This window comes from Salvelinus alpinus, chromosome 22 (assembly GCF_045679555.1).
Source record: "Salvelinus alpinus chromosome 22, SLU_Salpinus.1, whole genome shotgun sequence".
Lineage (NCBI taxonomy): Eukaryota > Metazoa > Chordata > Actinopteri > Salmoniformes > Salmonidae > Salvelinus > Salvelinus alpinus.
Window position 1 is genome coordinate 14,015,840 of NC_092107.1, and position 17,827 is coordinate 14,033,666.

At 40.2% G+C, this 17,827-nt stretch overlaps 1 protein-coding gene across 1 annotated transcript; it reads right to left on the minus strand.

The window, feature by feature from the left end:
* Positions 1 to 558: 558 nt before the first annotated feature.
* LOC139549049 (phosphatidylinositol transfer protein alpha isoform-like) lies at positions 559 to 17,214 on the minus strand. Its single transcript, XM_071359134.1, has 13 exons — positions 17,126 to 17,214; positions 16,737 to 16,945; positions 15,510 to 15,540; positions 12,282 to 12,427; positions 10,727 to 10,818; positions 10,420 to 10,427; positions 8,222 to 8,296; positions 7,618 to 7,701; positions 3,404 to 3,481; positions 2,717 to 2,827; positions 2,185 to 2,307; positions 1,956 to 2,021; positions 559 to 1,173 (listed from the first exon to the last, which is right to left on the minus strand). Exons 2-12 carry the CDS (start codon positions 16,751 to 16,753, stop codon positions 1,974 to 1,976), a joined length of 813 nt encoding a protein of 270 aa, XP_071215235.1. The 5' UTR covers positions 16,754 to 16,945; positions 17,126 to 17,214; the 3' UTR covers positions 559 to 1,173; positions 1,956 to 1,973.
* Positions 17,215 to 17,827: the final 613 nt, after the last annotated feature.

Consider the following 17,827-nt stretch of genomic DNA (forward strand, 5'->3'; position numbering starts at 1 on the left):
TACGATCCTAACGAAACGTAAATACAACCTTTTTGGCAGCTATCTGGCTCCATAAAATCAGCATCATATAAAAAACAGCAACTATGTATCAAAAACAGATTTATTCCTCTGTCCCAAGCAACTTTAAAAGTTGAATCACTCCACTCTCCATTTATCAACATAGCAATACTTCCCTCCAACATACGTTCTGTAGCGGTCCTTGACTTAGACAGGATCGAGCAGCCTGCTTCTGTTCAGTAAGTCTGACTGTAGTCTAAATTGGTGTCTGTAGATCTACATAAAAGGTGTGAGATTTGTAAAAGTGAAAAGGGTTACAGGGTGAAATAAGTGGGATCAAAATGCGTTACGGTTAGGAAACTCTGCTGACATGAGTTCCATTTTGAAAAACCATATGAACAACGGGTTAAGAGATTTACTTATCGTGATCTTTTAAACCATTTCTGTGAAATAGTGAAAATCTTTGACTTAAAAGGATGTAAAGAAAATCAAGCAAGTCATGAAAAATGTGAACACAGCTCTCGCACCAATGAAATGAATTCAATCACAGAATGCAAAGAGTATAAATATACTATTTTTAATATTGAATAACATAGGTTGTATAGAACAATAAATGTTGCTCAATCAATTAAATCAGAGAAAATGACCCTGTGAATTAATACAGAAAAATACAGTACAGGACAAGATTTATTACTCAGAGACCAGGTATATTGTTCCATATTTCTTGCCCAAAAAAGACATAAGCCCAAAGCCATAATACTACAAGTGGATTTCAGCCTGCTGATTCAGGTTGGCCTGCTGATGCAGATTGTCCCCGGGCAAGAAAAATGTACTGTAACCAAGAGGGAAATACAAAGACATCGTAGTACTTTGAAAGACAGGAGTAACCAACAAATACAGCTTTGTCCACAAAACACATGAGGAATTAAAGACAATAGAAAATACTAGCATTAGAACTCAAAAAAAAAATCCCATTTTAAAAAAACTTGACAAGTGACATAATTAGTTAGGAACGTGATGGCCACCAGAGGTAAGGTGGCTGTGGACCTCTGGGCTGCTGGGGCCTCTCCATGGCTTGCCTGGACAGTATAGGGGTCTGCATACAGCCATATAATTTCCAAGTACTAGGGCAGGGCAGAGATGCTGGTGTTTCGTTCCACTTTTTCAGATCTGTTACTGAGAGAAGGGATTTTTGTGAACAACTTGATTATAATCTGTCAAATGCAAATCTGCAAGATAGACAAAAGTCTTGTCTCCTTGTGCACAATAATAAGAGGACGTATTGCTTGAAGATATAGAGCAGGGACCATCAACTAGATTCAGTCAAGGGCTGATTATTTTCTTGAGCGGATTGTCAGGGGGCCGGAACATAATTACAAATACATTTGGAGACTAAAAATATACCACAAGAAGCCCAAAAAGAATATAACTGACTAAAACAATCATTTCAAACCTTGCTTACATTTGTAAAAGATCACATACAGTGCATCTTGCTATTATGCATGGGAATTAAAATGACTTGGAGATGATTTGCTGTTTTTACAGTCTTATGTCCAACTTCTTTTTTATTGGCGAAAATGTTTTCCTTGCTCAGAAAACTTGTGGGCCAAATAAAATCAAATGCGGGACAAATTCGGCCCGCGGGCCACTAGTTAGGGAAAGCTGATATAGAGTATGAGATCGGAGCCATTACACTATGACACTGATAACGCGGTAGCTGATTCATATGGGGTAAGGTGCACGTCCTGAGCTCCTCATGTGTGTCGTGTTCATTAGGTACCAAGCGGAAGAAAATTAACTTACTGTAAATACAGGGAACGACATACCTGGACTTGTCCTATAAGAAACGCTCATCATTGTTTTCTGTTGCAAATTGCTTTAAAGCATTTTCCATTGCGCGCACTAATGAACACCTCCCTGAACTGTCTCATAATTCCCACTGACCAGACAGTACTCACAATCACAGCTGCACAGCCTCAGTCCTCTGAAGCAGAACTCCCTTTGACTGGATCCTTCTCCCTCATCTGAAAGACACACACACACAGACAAACACAGACACTCAATACGTAGGATATCCAGGACAACACACTTCCGTAGCCTAATGACAAAACTGTTAAGACAGTAGTACTGTACATCTCATTCGGAGTTAATTGATGCCAAAGACCAAACAAATGTACAGTAAATGACCTCATCCAGCTCTTTTTGGGTCGCCTCTTCAATACGGCGAATGTCCTCCATTGTCAGTCCGATCCATTTATCAATCAAACAGAACAGCTGTCTGTGGAACTTTGTAAACAATCGCTTCTCTTGCTGGAAATCAAAAAGGGAAAGAAAGACAAAACAATTACTTAGAAAAAATATTAGTAATATCAGCATTTATTATGTGCAACTTGGAGTAACATTTCTCTGGCAAATCACTGTCTGTCCACTAGAGAACAGAAAACACTTTGTCTTTATTGTAAACTAGTCTTTAGTCACACCCATAGAGACCGCACTGCTTTGGATATCTCATTTCTCAGCCAACTCTGTCTACTAGTTTCTTCTTCACGGGGGAGTAATTTTATTGCATGTACATTGGGCGATATGAAAATATTGGACTTTGCCTCTGTACTAGCACTACGTTTGAACTGGAATAAAATATGGGCTGGGCACTCAGATGTTGGCCCCATAACGGAATATTATGCAAATACTGGAATAATTGATAAGTCTCAAACCGCACCTTCTGAATGAAGTTCTCAATTTTGTTCTGGACTCCCCACCATTTGAAGTTGACTGTGACTAACTTATAGGCGCACATGTGAGGAGAGTTTGTGTTGCTGGGAAGCTCTTTCTGCAGAGGTAAAGACAAAAGTTATTACACCCTCAGGCAGAGGCAGAATAACTCATAACACATAATGGAGCTTCCGAACCGGAATAGATACAGCCAGAGCCATATCAAGAGAGTTTCGGCCAGGTTTTAGAACGGACGCCATGTTGGAACCTTTATTCTCGAAATTTGGGTCATGTTACAATACGAGAGCGCCTCTGACAACTCACTATGAAATGACCCGCTGTAAACAAGCAAAACAGAGCAGCGAATTTCACAAACGTTTTTACTTATTAGCATGGGGGATAATGTGTATCCAAGTTGGTACTGTGTTGTGGTGGTGTCAACAAATTGCATATCTGCTTTCACGGGACATCTTCATAGGTTTAGAAGAAAACTATCAGAAATAAACAGCACGATGCAGAAACATCAATTAGCAACGACTATGGAGGTGAAATTGGCGCGCTCGGGAACGTTCAGACAGAAACCACACTGGCCCAACTGTCTAAATATACTGTATGACTCTGGATACAGCTACGGGTGAAATTAGCTGATGTGAAAAATATGATAACAATGGAGGAATATTGGTTTGGGTAGTACCTTCCAGTTAGGCCCCAGGGGGCCCCTGCCTGTCTTCTCTGACTTGAATATGGCAGGATCTTCTTCTGGCTTATAGTCCTGTGTGGAGCAGAGTCAGTAGATGAGTAGGATGCAAAGATACCAGTGTTCTAGTTAGGTAACTGGGTCGTACTCATTAGGGAACACCGTAGCAAAATGTGGTAGAACATTTTAAATTAAAATGAAGTGTTATGCCTTGTGGGAAACTTCTGGCAACATTTTGTGGCAAACTTGCCACAAATCTGCAGGAAGTTTACAAAAGTTTGCCACTAGTGCTGAATCAGCAGGAAACCTTTGGCAACAATAATATTTATTGCCAATAGTGGCAAATACTTCATGTTTGCCAGAAAAAAAACTCTGAACTATTTGAATCTGTGGCAAACCCATAGACATTAAGGGAAAACCTGTGGCAAAAATATTTATTGCCACTAGTGGCAAACAGTTTACCAGACAGAAGCCGTTTCTGGTAAATAGCGATGAAACGGTATGGAAATTTCATATCACAATTATAGTGAGCAAAATGATCACGGTTATCAGTATTATCGCAGTATTGTTAATGTGCCGGAAATGTTCAAAAAGTACTGATACAAACACTGCAATAATTTCACCAAGTTTTATATTGAAAACTAACAAACAAATAAAATTAGCAGCACTATGCACTTTGTGTGCATAAACATTCAAATAATAGCATTAAATATGGCACCATGTGGCCATGAGAGGTACAAGTTTCCCTGCAGGTTTTAATGAACACAACCTTAAGTATATCAAATGTGCATATAAAAGCAACACAAGTAAAGCAACGTGCATGTAAGAACAATACAACCATATGTAAACACATCCAATGTGCATGTAAGAACAATACAACCATATGTAAACACATCCAATGTGCATTTAAGAACAATACAACCATATGTAAACACATCCAATGTGCAGGTGTTGACATTAAAATAACACAAAATATATAAACAAATCAAATGAACAGCAGTGATTGTATGTCCGTTCTCTCCTTCATAAAGACATAAGGTGCTGCTGGCCTAACATCCTGTACGGATGCAGCTTTGTTTACTTGAGATTGAAATGTAAAAATGTCAGCATATTTACTTGGTCTGTTTTAAGTAGTGATCTGCAAGGGGAGACAACGTGCACGCTGGCACTGAACACCGATGGCACGCTGGGATGCACAAAAGCTTCCTGGCAACCCTGGCAAGGTGAGGCAGCTCTGATGCATGGCCCCTCCACCACACCAGTGGATCCTCTTCTGCTGGAATGGGTGGCAGAGACAGGTGACCTTGATCTCTTCTTTCACTCTGTCTTCTGGGGTGGTCAGAATCAGACCCTCGTCACCTCTCTGCTGCCTCAGGGTCATCTAAAAAGCTCCTATTGAAGCGGGGGTCGATGAAACAAGCCATGTGCATGACTCTTTGCCTTCTCTGTGTATCTGTTGTTAAGGTCTTCTCTCATTACCCCTTTCATATCCTTGGTCAGGGATGGATCCGTATCCTTTTCCACCAGAACATCACAGGTGACGTGGTCCAGGACAGGATTGATGGCTGACAGTGTCACTCATGTCTCTGAAGCAAGTGCATCTGTAAACGTTCTCAGACGTTCAAGGAGCTGGCACAGATGCGCTATGACACTTATGTCGACATCAGATGCCATGTTCCTCTTTCTCCAGCCAGTGTCGCACAGACTGGCTGCAGTTGGCTGAGGAAACGCTCAAGCATCTTGTGTATAGATCCCCATCGGGTCATCACATCATGGATCAGAGCCTTCTGTGGCATGTTGAGGGCAGCTTGCTTTTCTCTCAGTTCTCTCCTAGCTCCGTGAGAAGCCTTGGACCAGATGACGGCAGGCCATGGCTGTCGTGTCAACTCTGAATTTTCAGAGCCTTTAAGGTGGCCTGGTTAAATTATGGTCAAAGCACCCAAGCCACAGATCTGGGAACTCTTCAAAAGCCTTGATCATGTTTGTTGCATTGTCTGTGGTTATGCAGACCAGGTCTTTCTTGTTGATCCCCCCACTCTTCCAGCATATTCTCAAAAACTATGTTGTGCGCCGAGTGATCTTCTGAGAAGAACTGTGTTTCCAGGCAGTTTGATTCCAGTTGCCAGTCTGGGGTGAGGTAATGGATAGTGAAGCTGATGTAGGGTTGACCACCCCCGCTTTCACTGGTCCAGAGTTCAGTAGTTGCAGCAAACCATGTGCCTTGAGCCAAACTTTGTCCAACATCAGCTTTAACCTGGTTGTACAGGTTTGGGATTTCAGTCTTGGAAAATAATGTTTGCGATGGCACTTTGTAGTGAGGCACGGCAACCTTAATCAGCCTCAGAAAGCCAGGCCTCTCAAGTATTTGAAATGGCATCGTGACCTTTGCAATGTAATATGAAAGGGCTGCAGTGAGGTCCTGAGCATTTTTTGACATGGGTGCATTAGCAGCCTGCCTTTTAAAAGCTTGCTCGAGTGTCTGTGTCACAAGTTCACAACTGTAGATGAGGGACCAGTAGCATCACTGGGTTTGCCTGCTGCACGTCCACTCTGTAAACAAGGGAAAAGAAAATGTATTACTACATTATAATTATTATTCACTCACACAATCTTCTGTGTTGCATTTGAGTATATGCAATGACCCCATGCACAATTTACATAAATACAAATGAGTCTTAAGACAGTGATAGTAATTGCAATGAGCCCAGCAATTGACATAAATACAGGAGTCTGGTATAGGAGTCTATAGTGTTTCTCCTGTTGGAACACTTACACAACCAAGTCGACGACTGACGGATTTTAAATGAACAAAATAAGTTGGTTGGGTGACTAAACTACATAAGGTGTTAGTTATCGTGTGCAATGGGTGAATAGAGTCTGCAGACACACAGCGCATACAGCAGCAGGGCAACGTGCAGTGTTTTTACAAGAGTAGGTAACACTGAAAGCTTCCGTTAAAATGATTGACAACCTATTAGTTTGACAAACAATGACATTTTCCCTCATTCCGAAGTCCCCACATCATGAATTGAGCTAAAAGTCAACTTACCTTGCATTCGCTATAAAGTAGCAGTGATCACGAAGATGACTCAAGAGATTTGAAGTGTTGCCCCCTTTCGCAGCAATTTTTTTGTGTGTATGTTCTGCAGACAGGGTGACCATCTTTGATTAGGTTTTCCTTCAGCACCCTTGTAAAACCCAAAATACGACCACACTTCAGATTTGGTCCTATTAGAAGGCTGAAATCCCCCGAGCGCTGTCACTGCCTTGCGCCATGTTTTCACACAAAGCATGCTGCGCCTACGTCAGACTGTTGCTAACTTTGGTTGATGCTGGACAGTATTTACCATGAGTTTTTCAAACCGTGGTAATGAATTAATTTGAAACGGTAATACTAACCGTCGGTTGGAAAATGCTAACCCGCTACCGAAGTTGTCGAGTGTTTTAACTTAAACTTCGTAATAAACGTTCTAATTGTGTAAGCTAAATGATGCTTGGTAAGCATGTCATGTTTTATGGGATAGTGTGAAACACATTTTGTTGCTAGCTAGATCAGTTCTGTCAGCACCACTGACTGGCTAGTTTACCCAGAAAGACTCACAGCTGTAATCGCTGCCCAAGGTGATTTAAAAAAAATCGATTTTAATCCCACTTTGTAACAACAAAATGTGTAAAAAGTCAAGGGGTGGGAATACTTTCTGAAGGCACTGTAGTAGTTTAGTTCTCTGTGAGAAGGAAGTTAATTTAAATGTATTGACACAAACCAAATCGCATATACATTTCAATGTTGTTAATACACAAAGTATTCAAAATCCTGTTTTAATTAGCATTTTCATAATCAGTTTGAAACAAATTTGCAGCAAACAGAATGTTCGCAACAACATTCCCACTATTGTTTTCCAGAAGTTCACAAGTCGCTGCAAATTTGTCGCAAGAGTTTGACACAAAACTAATTTCATATTAAAATATGAGCTGGCCACAAATTTGTGGCAATTTGGCAAAAGATTTGACAGAAGCCTGCCTTCTCGTTAAAGGAATTTCTATTGGACAAGTTCAGGCAATCCCTCCCTGTTTCAGTAAATGTTTGACCATTTGCTGCCTTAATAAGACCCTGATGTGTCTGGGTTTAGAACAGTAAGAGAGCTTAAAAGCATGCTTATTATTAATAATAAATTGTTAGTACATTCACACTGATCAATCACTGCCATCACCTTGGCATCCACTTGGGTTTTGTCAGCGATGTCAATGTAGACTACTTCAGTCTTCTTCCATTGGTCTGGGTCTAGTCCGTGTACCTATGCAGGGAATCATTTATAGTAAGTTACCCACCTCAAGAGCTAAGAATGACTCACTAGTAGTCACTACATAGACTAGGTATAACATGCAGGGTTGGCCTTGGGGCCAATTACATTTCAATCCACTCAAAATCAGGAAATAAACTGAAAAGCAAATTCTAAATCCAATTTTGAAGGAAATTGAATTGACCCCAAACCTGATTACATAGCACTTTGATACATTATGTGTAAATGTTGATTCAGTGTCATAACCAACAGAGCAGGTCTGAGAACTAAAAATGCAAACACGAGAAGGGTTTCCGTATCCTTTCACCAAGTTAGTGGACGGACACGGAAATGACATCAGTGGAATGAAATGACATCAATGGAAGTGACTGATTGGAGTCTGATAGATAAAGTAAAAAAAGGGGAAATCGTTAAATTAAAGGACCAGTGACGTCCGCTAACTGAATTAAATGTGCTGGAGGTCCATGCTTGACATGGTATACATTCAGACTCATGACATTAGCTGCTCACTCACATTGTCCTGAACCCCCATGTCGGGCTTGTGCCACGTCTCAATTTTAATCAGAAAATTGTCCTTCATGTATTCATTCTGTGGGAGGAAGAGCAAGTAATAACATAAATGAGATCAAGCTAGTGACCAACACATACTGGGTTCAAAGACTATTTGAAATCATGTCAAATACTTTATATGTGCTTGATTGAACATGCTGGCTTAATCAATCAATGGAATAGTCCTTAAACTTCTTAGGGCTGAGATCCCGCTAACGGGATCGATATGACAACAGCCATTGAAAGTGCAGGGCGTCAAATTCAAACAGAAATCTCATAATTAAAATTCCTCAAACATACAAGTATTTTATACCATTTAAGATACACTTCTTGTTAATCCCACAACAGTATCCGATTTCAAATAGGCTTTACGACGAAAGCACCACAAACGATTATGTTAGGTCAGCGCCAAGTCACAGAAAAACACAGCCATTTTTCCAGGCAAAGAGAGGAGTCACAAAAAACAGAAATGGAGATAAAATGAATCACTAACCTTTGATGATCATCAGATGACACTCATAGGACTTCATGTTACACAATACATGTGTTGTTCGATAAAGTTCATATTTATATAAAAAAATCTCAGTATCCATTGGCACGTTATGTTCAGTAGTTCCAAAAACATCCGGTGATTTTGCAGAGAGCCACTTCAATTTACAGAAATACTCATCATAAAAGTTGATGAAAATACAAGTGTCATACATGGAACTTCAGATACACTTCTCCTTAATGCAACCGCTGTCAGATTTTAAAAAAGCTTTACGGAAAAAGCATAATCTGAGAACGGCGCTCAGAGCCCAAACCAGCCAAAAAGATATCCGCCATATTGTGCAGTCAATAGAAGTCAGAAATAACATTATAAATATTCACTTACCTTTGATAATCTTCTTCAGAATGCACTCTCAGGAATCCCAGTTCCACAATAAATGTTTGTTTTGTTCGATAATGTCCATCATTTATGTCCAAATAGCTCCTTTTGTTCGCGCGTTTGGTAAACAAAACCAAACTCACGAAGCGCGTTCACTAGGAGCAGACAGTCAAAAAGTTCCGTTACAGTCCGTAGAAACGAAGTATAGAATCAATCTTTAGGATGTTTTTAACATAAATCTTCAATAATGTTCCAACCGGAGAATTCCTTTGTCTTCAGAATTGCAATGGAACAGAGCTCGCTCTCATGTGAACGAGCGTGGCCAGCTCGTGGCTCTCTGGCAGACCTCTGACTCATTCCCCTCTCATTCGGCCCCGCTTCACAGTAGAAGCATCAGACACAGTTCTAAAGACTGTTGACATCTAGTGGAAGCCTTAGGAAGTGCAACATGACCAATATCCCACTGTATCGTCAATAGAGAATGAGTTGAAAAACAACCAAACTCAGATTTCCCACTTCCTGGTTGAATTTTTTCTCAGGTGTTTGCCTGCCATGTGAGTTCTGTTATACTCACAGATATTATTCAAACAGTTTTAGAAACTTCAGAGTGTTTTCTATCCAAATATACTATTAATATGCATATATTAGCAACTGGGATTGAGTAGCAGGCAGTTTACTCTGGGCACCTTATTCATCCAAGCTACTCAATACTGCCCCCAGCCATAAGAAGTTAACCGGTACACCCCATCCAGGGCTAGAGCAGAAATTCAAAGTATTTGAAAGATTTCAAATAGTATTTGAACCCAGGTTTGAAACTGAAAGTAATATATTTATTTTACCTTTATATATGGACTATAAGTGATTACATCTTGAAGCATACATCAGCTATGAGCAGTGGTACTGGTCATTTAAAAAATATATATATTTCACCTTTATTTAACCAGGTAGGCCAGTTGAGAACAAGTTTTCAACTGGCCTACCAGGTTAAATACCAGTGCGACCTGGCCAAGATAAAGCAAAGCAGTGCGACAAAAACACAGAGTTACACATGGGATAAACAAACGTACAGTCAATAACACATAAACAAAACAGCTGAAAGAGGTGCACATGCATTTTCACCCTGGCAAAACGAGTGTCAGTCTTTCTCTGTGTTAAGTCAGCCCCATCCACTTCTCTCCTTTCCTTTTGACAGGCAAGGTTACCAGCTCCTCTTTCACCATGTTTACAGCTGAATAGTGTGCAAGTAAACAGTAACATACTGTATATGTAAATGTATAGAAGAAAACAGTACTTACTGTAATAACTGCAACAGGGGAAGAGATGGACATGAGGAGACAAAGATAGTAAACAATGTTTAGGGGAACAGACATTTTCAAAATAATATTTCAATAGTTGCACATGTTTGAAATTGGCTAACTCCTTGCCAATCGAACTGAGAAGTTGTCTATATACACCATTAATACCCAATGCCTGGCTATTGGTCCAGACATTACATAGATTCCAATAGCATGTCCTCACAGTGCTGGCGTGTATGCCCAAATTAATTATTCAACATCTTCTCTCTCTACAGAAGGAGTAGGTAACAAAGAGCAGGGGACTTACCAGTCCGACAGTAGGGGTAAGCATTCCAGGCCTTCTCGTGGATGTTAAGAGCAGTTGATGGTGCCAGAATGCGCACATAGTTTGGCACTTTACTGCAGAGAAAAATATATTATTATTTTAGGGTCGATCCATATGAATTCAATCACTTTTTGACCACATCCCTTTGACCTCAACCACCGCACCCAATTGAACACACCCACTTGAACAAAACTTTCCACACGTGTTTGCCCATGGTAGAAGTGGTGAGAAAGTGCCTTTTTGGCCCCAGGAGATAGGTGCTCAAAGTTCACCCTATTTAAATATAGCCCACCCTACCATGAGAGATCCGTATCGTCATCACTGAAAAAGACAAAACGGTTGAATTTGAAATACACTGAACAAAAATATAAACGGACATGTAAAGTGTTGGTCCCATGTTTCATGAGCTGAAAATTTCTTTAAACCCAGAAATGTTCCACATGCTAAAATTGTATCTCTCAAATTTTGTGCACAAATGTGTTAATATCACTGTTAGTGAGCATTTATTTTTTGCCAAGACAATCCATCCACCTGACAGGTGTGGCATATCAAGACGCTGATTAAAAAGCATGATCATTACACAAGTGCACCTGGTGCTGGGGAAAAAAGGACACTAAAATGTGCAGTTTTGTCACAACACAATGCCACAGATGTCTCAAGTTGAGGGAGCGTGCAATTGGCACACCGTCTGCAGGAATGTCCACCAGAGCTGTTGCCAGCTAATTGAATCTTCATTTCTCTACCATAAGCTGCCTCCAACATCATTTTAGAGAATTTGGCAGTACGTCCAACCGGCCTCACAACCGCAGACCACGTGTAACCACGCCAGCCCAAGACCTCCACATCCGGCTTCTTCACGTGTGGGATCGTCTGAGGGTGGGGTAGTGAGGGGAGCTGAGGAGTATTTCTGTCTGTAATAAAGCCCTTTTGCGGGGAAAAACGTATTCTGATTGGCTGGGCTGCCAAGTGGGTGGCCCTATGCCCTCCCAGGCCCACCAAGGCTGCACCCCTGCCCAGTCATGTGAAATCCATAGATTAGGGCCTAATTTATTTAAATTGACTGATTTCCTTATATGAACTGTAACTCAGTAAAATCTTTGAAATTGCTGCATGTTGCATTTATATTTTTTTCTCAGTACAATTTGAAAACATTTAAACAGGGTTGTCAAACAATTTGATCATTTCTTAAAGTAATTTTTTATTTATAAAAAGTTGAAATCTGCAGTTCAAATAATAAATAAATGGACACTCCACCTATTTCTCGTGAAATAGCTGAGGGATAGACATAACTATGGATGCAAGGACACACCATTGTAGTTTTAACCATGTTTTGAGGCTATACAGTATTTGTTTAAAATTATATTGTTTACAATGGAGTAAAACAAGCTTATATTTTGGGTTCAGTTGAACTGAGCTCATGATGGATTTATGAGTTACATTCTTCAAGAACCATGGGTATATATTGTACCATTGGGTGATTGTGGGTGGATGGGAGTCACTAGGTAGATGGATGGATAGGTGGATGGACCAATCGTACCTGTGCAGGTGATATATCTTGTGGGTGTACTGGCCCTTCTCTCCGTCCTTCTCATAGGGTTCATTCTTCAGAACCTCCACCCCTTCTCCTCCACCCGTCTCATTCTTACTGGTCTCAGCCACAGAGTACAGCTGCCCCACTTGGTACTGTGGAGAGGAAGACAGAGGAGTGAGCTACAGTTTCACACAGACTAAATAAATATCCATTGTTCACAAGTTGCATTAACAGACAGCTGCAACCACTTCAGTGGGCACAAATGTGGGGGGGAGAAATTCATTCATGAACAAGAGGGATTATATTAACTCAGTTCCCCACATACACATCCCTAACCACTCACTCCTCAGAGCACCTGGACAGGGACAGTTCTCTGTTTTCACCACTGGCCGTTCCTTGTGCATTTAGCCCAGATAGACACTGACTTCAGCATAACAGTACTGTCAGCAAGCATAAGGAAAATACTGTAATAGCCCTCTGTGGCAGTTTTTTTTTAATGACAGTCTCTGCCAACAATTCCCTCGTTAGATGCTCGCCAGTGATTTCAGGTTGTAGAGCTCTGTCAAAGACCTTTGGCAGGTGGATTACTGTCTCCAACTCTGCTGTCACAGCCTAGGCAGCACACCCCGTCCATCCACCACCACCACAGGCCTTGAGTCACCCAGCAGCAGTCGATGACATGGCACGCAACCACGGGTTGCTGTGTGCAGCATGACCGCAATAAAGTGGTCCTGGAACGTAGCCACTGTGCATCAGGGAGATAGTGACCCACAGGGAACTGGTGACTCGCTTGCTGCACATTGACACTACTCAACAACCAACAACCAACAGACATTTAAAAACACTGACTAGTTCGTACCGGGCTGATTTGATAAGTCATCCCAAAATGAGATGCTTTCAACAGGTGAAACAGCTCTGTTTGGAGGAAGATGGGGTACAATCACATCAGTGTTATTTTGGAGGTTCCATCTCATGTAGGTGGTTAGGAATGTGACGACACGTGTAAAACCAGCAGGCAATTTAACCAATCACAGCACTCCTTTTACTTGTATCATTGCACATCCTGCAAATCACCAAAAGGCAACTATTTTGAATCAATTTTTATACAGTAAGTAAAAGTAGCAGAGACCTCCTTCTGGAACTTTGATATGCATGTAGAGTATATTATGTTCAACAATATATTGAAACATTTGCCAAATCTAAAATGGTTTATGTTTATTTTTTTCAATATAAAGATAGAAAATGTCAAGAATCCTTCCTCCAAAAGTACCTTTTCTATGGTATGTTTTTGTTCCAATGAGGAATCACCCTTATGTAAGGCTATGAATGGAATTTAGGGTTATGATCCTTGATCTGGGATCTTATTTTGGGGAAAACGATTGAGACTTGGATTTAAGTCAGCTTTAAAAAAAAATAAAAAAAGAGCGAGCGGGGAATGATGCTGGTGACTAGAACTCTGGGAACAAATGGAGAAAGAGAGGGAGACTGAGAAGGAAGGAGAGAGAACGGTGGAATCAGTACTGTTGCTGATAAATTGTTGCCAAGATGGAATGCAAGATTATGTCTGATGAAAATAAATCTGGTCGGGAACATACAAGGGTCATTCCACCTCAAAAAGCACAAGAAATAGGATTGACACCCACCATCTCAGATTGTTCTGAAATAGTTTGTGTTGTTAGAAACAGATAAGATTAGTAGTGCTGAGAGATTAGTGATTTTTGGGTGGGTTGGTTTTGGTTAGAATAAAAAAAACAAACATGATTTTCGATTTTGGTTGCGATATTTAAAATGCACTATGCATTATGTGAGTTGAATGCTGTAACATAGAATAATACTGAAATACCCATGATGGTAGTGACTGCCCATGACTGCTTATCACTTACTAATCATCAGTTATTCACATTAATACAATTATTTCATTGTGTATATTACATTAGTTTTATTTGATTACTTTGTCATTCCAACTCATCTCATGACAAAATCACTATTTTAGTAGTTCTTCAAAGTAAATAAGGCATACTTCATGACTGCTGAATAACAACTATCAACCACTTAGATCATGTATTTGCAGGTAGAGATACCTCAAAGAAACTGCTCTCTATGTGTTCCCTCTTGATTGCACATTTTCTGTAGAACATTGGCCTTTTGGAAACTACAACTCCCTATTACGTCGCACAGTTTGGACATGATCTGATTTATCTCTAGAGAAACTGCAGTGAAATGTGCACATTGAGCTCACAAAAAACAGAACGAAATGGATTTCAAATAATTGAACCGACATCAGTCAATTAGTTCTTTAAAAAACAAAAAAATAACCAACACCTCGGTTAATTGCTCAGCACTAAAGATTAGCATTCCTTGCTGTCATACCTTGACAATAAAATTGTTACAGGGTAAGGAAACCCATGTAATTTTGTAATTTGGGTGCACTATCCCTTTAAGTTCTTAACTTTTTTCACCTAATAGCAGGAACAGCAGCATGTAGTAGTCAGAACCTGGTAATATAAGGATGTAGCGATGGGCCATAAACCTAAAAAAAAAAGTTAGGTCCAAATCAGATGTCAGGTACTATATTTATCAAATATTATATGAATCCTATAAACTAAATTGGCCAATTTGGGTGCAATCAATTAGCTTAATTTCTCAGAGATCACATTTTATTTCAACAAAATAATGTTGCAGGAATGCTAATCTTATTGGTTTCTAATTACAGAAACGATTTCAGAACAATCTGAGATGGTGGGTGACATGGCTTGCTGAAATGACATGGAACGACCCACAACTACTGACTTCAACTGCAAAGCTTCAGTCGGAATAAGGTGCTCCGTTTTAATTAATATGGCTAATATTTTATGCCAATGTCCGACCTGACTGTGTGTGGCTGGCTAACCACTGCAATCCTGAACATAATGGCAACCATGCCAACATCTTGTGCACACACACTATCATAAAAGGTGTGTGTACAAACAGGAACTTGAAGGTTAGAGGAACATAATGCAGACCAACTGCTAGACATACAGACTGCCCTGATTCCTCAAGAGCATAGGCACGCTAGGTAACGGGTTCGCCCCATGAACGTTCCGCTGCTGTATACGGCACGTTCATGGGGCTAGGTAATGGTTGACCTCAATTTGACCGTTGCGTCAGAAAACGAGAATGTAGTTTAACCAGCTTGATAGGTGACATGAAGCAAGAGTACAAGCCACAAAGAAATGACACTCGGTCACTACTTACCTCTTCCACAGATATGGGGAGGATGACTCGACTAGAAGAGAGAGAGAGCGCAACATCACATTACAACACCTGCAGCTCATGACTAATGTTATTGCTCATCTAATTTATCACTTGATTTGTTAGTTCGACTGACACTTCTCTGATAGCAACTGCTAAGAGTATGCTAATCAAAACACGTTTAGCCTAATAGACCTGGGACGATAAATCTTAAATATTCGACACAGACATTTTGCTTACATCGTTCATGACGATAAGTTGCCTATACTAGAGAAATGTGAAGTTTGAAAGAAAATAAGTGTGATTGTTAAATGGGACAACTGATGGCTACAGCCATCAAACCAGTAGTCGTAGTAGTTTAAAAAAGGATTTAAAAAAGTGGTGCACATTAATGTTCTATTTACCGTTATCTTATCAAGTCAGGCAATTTATCGCGTTATGGATTATTGACCATATTGTCCTGCTCTACCTACCAACATTGCAAGCCTGAACGTGCTACTGATACTAGCTGTAATATTGTCAGAGGAAATTGAAGCCCGGTGTAGATTTCTACTATCAGAAAACAATTAGCTTTGGCCCCATCCTCTGCCAGTCTACAATAGGCAATAATCACCACCTGTCCCCAGTCTAAGCAGCACTGAATATTTCATTATAACAGATGTGTGCGTAATGAGAGTCAAGACAGGCACCATACTAATTATATGGTATTGATACAGGCAGGTTTGGGGCATCTGGCTGTCATGTTGATATGGCAGTTGTTGGTTCTAGTAACCAATGAGTTAGACGACATGTCATGCAAGTGTATACTTTGGATTCGTTTTAGATAAAGGCACACCCTTGTATGTTTTTTAGTAGGCCTGATGATGCATGGGATGATTATAATTAAAAGTTATGGTTACAGTGGCACTTTGTCAGTTAAGGTAAATCATTTTGGTAACTGACAATACATTTCCATTTTGGCCAATGTGTTGTTCATGATTATTTTACTTGATGCCTTCATTCAATGAGTCTATCCATACAGTGAAGACAGGCAACAAGCAGTCAATAGCCTTCTCCATTGACAAACTTCACATTTTACGCAAAGATAACAGCTAATACGTGTTTCTTGAATTCCCAAATGTTAAGTAGGCTATACTAGACATTTTCCCAATGTTTGCATGTGTATGACATCGTTCTCCTGCGTAACACGTTTTAACTAAACACCATATTTTTCCAAACATTTTTACTTACAATTCTTTAATGAGCATTTTGGTAGTGTTGTCCGTGTATATGCAGCGTTCAGATGTCTAGCTTACTGGTAAAAACTCAAAATCGGCGGCCGTATGTTTGTCCGTCTGCGACCCACGGTGTCCGCGGTTTTGCGCTCCTATTTTTCTTGAATTCACTTCCTGACAGATGCCGAAAGGGGCGCGGCGTCACCTCCAGTCAGTAACCTCATCCTTATTTGAAGCAAAACATAGACCTGAAACAAACACACTACACCATTGTTTGCCCTGATCACACATGAAAACCAGTAAGTTATTTAACCACATGCAAATTCTTATTTTACTGGTGAGGTTCTTTTTTTCTTATGCCTGGCCTGGACCACATGCACAGAGTCATGTACATAGTTTACTTACTTAACTGTAAGCTCTTCAATCGAAGTCTACCTAGGTCAAATGTTGTGGGGGTTTTAAGTGAAGTGCATTGGTTTGTAAGTTGTTTCACCTGTCACATTGGTTCAGTTTCACTGAGCCTAAATGTTATTCCAGTCCTCCCAGTTTCACTCCTCATTCAGACTTCTTGGCTGTGACAGTTGGTGGAGGGTGAACTCAGTAACACCCGGTGTTTTCTTGTGTTGGTCTGTTGGAACAGGTTAGTAGCAAGTCAAACCAGTGGTTTAGCCTTCAATAAGCTTGAGCAAGACTAGAACAACACAAATAATAATTGTAATGGCTGGAATGGAATTAATGGAACGGTATCAAACACATCAAACATATTGAAACCATGTTTGAATCCATTCCATGAATTCCATAACAGCCATTACAATGAGCCTGTCCTCCTATAGGTCCTCCCACCAGCCTCCACTGCTGTACATGTGTGAAACACTCCTAGTACCATTATGATTTTAGGTGAGAGTTGAAAACATGCATTGTTACTGTATTGTGCTTTTGACTTGAACGTTAATGTTTACTTTAATTACCCCACAGCAATTAAGCCCCAGTGATCAAGCAATCATCTAAAATACCTACATGTTTTTTGTCATCATGTTGTTCTTTTTTTAAGTATCACTTCACTCCAACTCTCTTAATTGGTGTGTTAACGACACCCAAAAAAAATAG

What these genes read in the sequence shown, in the direction of transcription:
- LOC139549049 (XM_071359134.1), bottom strand. An exon ending in ACATGGGGGTTCAGGACAAT is followed by an intron (nt 7,702 to 8,221) that starts GTGAGTGAGCAG and finishes TTCCCTGCATAG; the next exon opens with GTACACGGACTAGACCCAGA. An exon ending in CCCAAAAAGAGCTGGATGAG is followed by an intron (nt 2,022 to 2,184) that starts GTCATTTACTGT and finishes TGTGTCTTTCAG; the next exon opens with ATGAGGGAGAAGGATCCAGT.